This window comes from Colias philodice, chromosome 19 (assembly GCF_061535455.1).
Source record: "Colias philodice isolate Cphi_HAF_F1 chromosome 19, ilColPhil1 Martin Lab GWU primary, whole genome shotgun sequence".
In the NCBI taxonomy this organism is placed as follows: domain Eukaryota; kingdom Metazoa; phylum Arthropoda; class Insecta; order Lepidoptera; family Pieridae; genus Colias; species Colias philodice.
This window is the reverse complement of record NC_143104.1, coordinates 1,676,600-1,682,710: the sequence shown is the minus strand read 5'-3', so window position 1 is coordinate 1,682,710 and position 6,111 is coordinate 1,676,600. Positions and strand designations below refer to the sequence as shown.

At 38.0% G+C, this 6,111-nt stretch overlaps 2 protein-coding genes across 4 annotated transcripts; one reads left to right on the top strand and one right to left on the bottom strand.

Annotated features, from left to right (window-relative positions):
- Positions 1-780: 780 nt before the first annotated feature.
- Positions 781-1,689, bottom strand: LOC149479766 (uncharacterized). Its single transcript, XM_089707636.1, has one exon. It carries the CDS (start codon positions 1,687-1,689, stop codon positions 781-783), a length of 909 nt encoding a protein of 302 aa, XP_089563762.1.
- A 109-nt stretch (positions 1,690-1,798) lies between these two features.
- LOC149479765 (uncharacterized) lies at positions 1,799-5,868 on the top strand. Of its 3 annotated transcripts, none has more exons than XM_089707590.1 (3): positions 1,799-1,985; positions 2,126-2,281; positions 2,372-5,868. In XM_089707590.1, exon 3 carries the CDS (start codon positions 3,336-3,338, stop codon positions 4,668-4,670), a length of 1,335 nt encoding a protein of 444 aa, XP_089563716.1. In that variant the 5' UTR covers positions 1,799-1,985; positions 2,126-2,281; positions 2,372-3,335; the 3' UTR covers positions 4,671-5,868. The 3 variants fall into 3 exon arrangements, with proteins under 3 accessions (XP_089563716.1, XP_089563718.1, XP_089563717.1); XM_089707592.1 differs by having other exon boundaries at positions 1,799-2,010; XM_089707591.1 differs by having other exon boundaries at positions 2,126-5,868.
- Positions 5,869-6,111: the final 243 nt, after the last annotated feature.

The following is a 6,111-nucleotide window of genomic DNA, read 5'->3' as shown; positions in this document are numbered from 1 at the left end:
TATAATGCACTCAAACTGTAAAGATAAACGCTTGTTTTGAGTAATGAAGAAATTTATAATTTTACGATTTGTGTAGTTAAACATGGTATTAGTTAGTTCTTTAAAGAAACGAATCTTCAATGGCGGCGCTTATCATTCCCTCTCGCTCACACACGGCCGTACGGTATGCAAAAAAAAAATGGAAAAATAAAATCACTAAAATGTATTTGATTTTCCCTATAATAGTTTTTATCATAAATTTACAATGACAATTATGCATTTGCGAAAGTAAATAATGTTTTATTGGTATTTGACAAAATATGTTCTTTGGGAAAAGTTGTTCAGTTTTATTGGCTTATTACAAGTATTATGGGGATTTTATTACATTCTGTATACGTAAATATGATAATTCATATAAATACACAAATACAATAACAAAAAAGTTTGTCAACAAACAATTTGAAATAATTAATAAAATAATTATCAATTTACGTTATTTTTATTTTCTTTTTTGATGATCCTACCATCTGTCAAAGTCAGCTTTGGCCGCCATTGAAGATTCGTTTCTTTATTGAACTGACTAATAGTTGTATTCTCTGTCTTTGCAATAGGGTACAGAATGTAATAAGTAGCTATGCGAGTTAGTGTGGGTAGATGTAAAATAATTTCATAATGTAATGAGTAAGTGATAAGGCTTTGGATACACTGAGAAAAGTACATTAAAAATATATCTAAGACTTTAAAATACATTATTGGAAAACTAAACAATACAAATGTAAATTGGCACAAATAATAATATAGTCAGGTTGATTTTAACTTTAACAAATCAGAGTCCGTTTTAATTTCATAGCGAGGGTAACCTTCAGATTTACGCACAAAAATTCTTCCCTTATTTGTCCAACAGAATTTGAAACCTAATTCTTTAATTTTGTTACGCGCCACAGCAAATAGCCTTCTGTCTTTGTCTGTTAAACTCTCAGATACAAATATTGGTGAGCTTGGACCGGGTAGTCCAATAGACGAGGAGGTTAATTTTTGTGAGTTATCTTTGTTATACTGTTTCACTGCACTTAGAATGTTATTTCTAGTTAACACGGATGTAAAGTCTGCTATAATTGTTGAATTACCAGATTTTCCTTTTATTCGAAAGATATCCCTTATGTCATATTTTTGTAATTCGATATTTAATGCATTACTCATTCTTTGAACAATATCAAATAAATCTTGTTGTGTCTCAGACTTTATTTGTTGTGCTTGAGGTAAGTTACGAAACTCCAAAACTGTGAACTTCGCCTTTTTTTGCATATCATCAATTCTATTATCCAAAGTAGAAATCTGTAGCACTTGTTCACGCCTTTCTTTATCCATACAGGAGAGTTTTGCTTTGATATCTTCATACTGTTGTGACAAAAAATTGATAGATTTTTCTAATTCTGTATTTTGGTGTTGTATTCCAGTTAACTGTTGTTTCAACTCAGCAATTTCAGTTCTCATAGCTTGGAATGTCATATCTTGATCCTTTTTCCAAGTAGTAAGCATAGCAAGTAGTTCTTCTTTCAAAGATTTCTCCTCGGAGGAGTGAACATCGGTACGAAGCCTCTTTTGCCTTCTTCCAATTAAGGTATTTTCGGGATCAAGTCTAGTAATATCATTTTCAGACGAGACATGGTGCACTTTGTTACCGGGTGGGGATCTTTGTACTTTTGACATTTTTGAAAAAGTCCGTAGTTTAAGTAGTCAAGGTAAACCGGTTTTAAAGAAGCGGCGCAGCAAAATACACGTCTGAACACTAACACAATCCGAGCGGAAGAGGACTTTATTTTAAAGGTGGGTATAATCAGTAAAACATATGAATACTTTAACTTTATACGTTTAAAAGTACAGAACTATAATTGAAATAATTGATATGTATACTGTTTTAGATGCTACACACCTCTCGGAACCAACAGGAAGCAAGTCCCCGGAAATAGAAAATTTCATTATTGTAAATGAGGTTGAAAAATCTGGTATGAATATATTTTCACACACAATGTAAATATCAGCTCTTGCTGTAATGAAATTACAGTTTTAAAAAAATATATTAGTTTAGTTTTTTTTCAAATATTAGGTTAGAACATATTATGTGATGCATGGTATTTTTTTTTAGATTCTAGTAACCTGTTGGATACTGAGATTACTAGATACCAGGATTCCTCAATGGTGACTCTAACTCAAGAGGCAGATATTTCAGAGTTACCAAAAGACCAACCCAATCTGGTCAAAAGAAAAATGTTAAAGACTATTAATAGAAAAAAACAAAAGGGTAATCTATTTTTTTTACCATGCCTACTATGCTAGGCCAAGTGGCCTTCATGATAAGATAGTAATATTGACATATTTGCAAATGTTTCAGCTCCTGTTAATCTAAAGCCTCGGAATAAGTCATCAGAACAATTGAAACGCATTTATTTCAAAAAGAAGTGTCAAAATGCTAATTTGGAGCGCAAAAAACTGATGCAGGAAATACTCCAAAATAAAGAACAGCATAGGCTGAAAATGTTAATTTTGAAAAAACAATTTGAGAATGTAAATAATAATTAAATCGCAATAAATTTATTTTTTTCAAAATAAAACTATTTCTTTGTATTGTTAACTCAATTCATCATCTCATCAGATAATGATAATGGATCGAGTTAATATAATAATAGGCATCTGCCTACCTCAACTTAGTTGGGGATAGGCTACACATCTGCATAGCCTATTCCCAACTTGGCTTCCAGTCTGACTGGATGACCTCCCACAACCTAGGAACTGTGTAACACATAAACACTCATCATTGGAATCAAAGAAAACAAAAATTAGGTTGAAAAATTATTGTATTTTTTATAATTAATCCAGTGAGAAAATGCTATGTATTAGAGCAGTTCTTACAGATGTCTCTACATTTGGTCCGGAATATGAAATATTATCATTTGATACATCAGGCTGGAAATCATGGAGTGGTTCCACATGTGTTCGGACACATGTCCAAAGAGAGACACATGTGTACGGACACATACCCTTTCTTTGGCACATTTGAAGAGAGAGACGTTTAACTTTAATTGTTTTTAGATAATATTTTAATTGAGTTCCCACCAAGCTCGACTCACAGTATCGGCCTTAAATTCATTCATGGATAGCTCCTCTTTGGAGTCGCAGCCTCTTCAAGGCTGTGAAAATTGTAACAACGTTAGATCAAAACGCCACCTCACGATCGTGGCTTTATTAATGTTTGTCATAGTCAGCGTGATCGACGTGGTGTTAGGTATTTTTAATGTACGTGCGGGTGCTTTGGTAGAGAAGGTTTGTGACTCGATCGTAGAGGGTGGGTGCTAAAGATGGAGGAAGGCTACTACACTCAGCGACGGTCCTACCACGACGTTAGGACGTACAACAATCAGACTGCCGCACTATTACAGAATGTCTTCGTCGCCCCTCTGCCGTATGTCGGGTCGACACTCTCAGGTTTGAACGAACTTCCACGCGCTAATATCAAAGTCGCGTCACTGGACACTCAATTTGAGCACAACTACAATTCCTGGAATATACATAATAGAGGCGTATTGACGTCATTCTATACAAAGGAGAAGACCGCTGACGTTCAACGCCAACGCCCAAGAAAGGACACAGTTACAATATTGTGTGATGGTGCCTTAGAACAGGTATTAAGATGTGATCCTTGCATATCCACCATGGAGAAAGCTCGACTCCAAAATGGGACACTATATTTGTCCAGCGCGGGGGACCTCTTAGACTCAGTGTCCCGGGGTGCCTCCTATAGATCGAGTGCATATAACGGCGACGGCGCGTCAAACATTGCTGCATTGGTGAACGTCCCCAGAATCAGAAACGCATCTCCTGATCGCGATGACGTTTCAGATAGTACCTCAGTTTCAACTGATTCCCCCACCGAGCCGGCCGAGAGGTCGAAGGTCAAGTATGTACCGGCGCGATCAGTTGGTGTATCTTTTGTGAGCTTCCAGGCTGAGGGGCCTACCGAACCGCCCTACTCAAATATAGCCAACCAAATGGCGGCTCTCACCTCCACACCCGAAAAACAAGCTACACAGCCTCTGCTTGCTACAGCTCGCTCGCCATTGGCGCGCGACCTCCCATCGATGCAATTCTTAAAGCGCTATGTCATGGGCCGCAACGCCTCATACATTGATACGGCTCCTGCGCTGAGGGGGCTATTATACGCGTTTCCACAATTCCAGGATGCCTTTGATTTTGACAGAACAACAAACCATTTTCTCCGTAGAGAGAAACTGAATCACCAACCAGATAGAGAATCTCACGTACATCAGTGGCCACAAGATCAGCGATGGGTTGCGACAGTGATCGCTGTCACCTTGCCCGCATTCACTAACCACCTGGAACATGGGGACACCAACCTCTTCGATCTGTGGCCCGCCTCTCAGGTGGACCAGGAGTGGGTCGCTGTACCAGTCCCGTCAGGAATGACGGATATACCATGGTTTAAGGAGTATCTATTCTGCTTTTTGGATACACAGGTGTGGGCCGGTCGTCTGTCTTACCGCACATCTACTGTGCACACGACTGCAGGTGATGGTGAGCACGAAACACACTTCACTCAAATTCCTCACGCACACAATGTGTCTATCCCCGGACCACACGGTTTAATGTTGGTCTTTTTGGACGAGTACAATTAATTCTAATGGTATACCGGATAGTTGGTTAGGTATTAGAGGTGCCTTGATTAATAACTTTTCTGATCAACGCGATGAAACCGCCTTGTACAATGACCTCTCCTTAACGACGCAAGAATTTTACGAACATTGTCAAACTTTGTTTAGCACTATTATGACCTATATGACGTTACATGAAACTATTGCCACTACTATTGAAGCGAAACGCGATATATAAGAAAGTGACGATGCAAGAGTTCGTACGAGGACTTAAAGAACCTCTAGGTTCCCGTATACGCTGTATGCGCCCTCCTACTATAGAAAAGGCGCTCGAATACGTCCAGGAGGAACTTAATGTGATGTACCTCCAATCGCGAAACGACTCAACTAAAAATCAACCAACCCCTAAGATTAACCTCACATAACCCTCGTTATCTTTTACACCCCCGCGTCTACAGAATCATCAATTACCAGGCAATTTCTAGGCCCCTATGGCACCACGCCCGTTTAGGCCTCCTACACATCCGTTTAATCAAAATCGTATGCCCACTAATACGCAAAGAATGTTCGCTGCACCTCCACCTAACTATTATCCTCGTAGTAATGTTTTTAATTTACACCACGTCCAAGATAAAATCTTAGTCCAGCCTCCTTTACGCATTGACAGCGTGCAATCAGGTATCCTCCGGCTCCATCATACAACAATTATACCTGTCTACATAATACTTGTGTGTGCGGTCATATTGGCTAGACAGCGCATAAAGAGACATAACCGAACGAAAGAACACCAGCAACCACCAGCAACCGAGACAGAAAGGAAAACGGGTGACCCTGAAAATGTTCCGGCGATATTTTCACTAAAGGTTTAAAATAGTCGCCATTCCAAGGGGGGAGGAATTACATATACCGAACAGAGTATCCTAGTACCTAATAGAGAGATCGCCGACGCTGCAGTTTCAGCGTATTGTGGATATGACGACGGCTGACTTCAATTCGGCGACTCGTGTTATTTTGAGTTAATTAAAAATTAATTCCATATTCGATCGTCGAATAGATTAGAATATTTTTAGATATAATATTTAATTGTAATTTTGTCTTAATTAAAGTATTAGAAAGTTTTTTGTTTTTTCTTTTCGAATCTGTGGCTGTCGCATACTTATCTAACGTTACAGACGTACTAAACATTTTTTTATTTGTATTTTTTTGCTAACAAAATACGTAAGTTAATTTATTTGAATGTTTATTGCAAAATGTAGATGTTTGAGCAGATATACTCAACCTTTTTTATTTATTTGTATTTTTTACTAAAAAATACGTAAGGCCATTTATTATTTTAACCTTATTTCAGATCGGCAAGAGAACTATGGCGATGATGCTATTGATTATGTTCAAGTAAAAAGAGTAGGAGATGCATGTACGGTTAAATGTAGAATCACGCCAGAACACCGCGTGCGTACCACATCTT

Excerpts from the sequence above, each read along its gene's own strand:
- LOC149479766 (XM_089707636.1), bottom strand. The coding sequence starts at position 1,689 with ATGTCAAAAGTACAAAGATCCCCACCCGGTAACAAAGTGCACCATGTC.
- LOC149479765 (XM_089707590.1), top strand. The coding sequence starts at position 3,336 with ATGGAGGAAGGCTACTACACTCAGCGACGGTCCTACCACGACGTTAGG.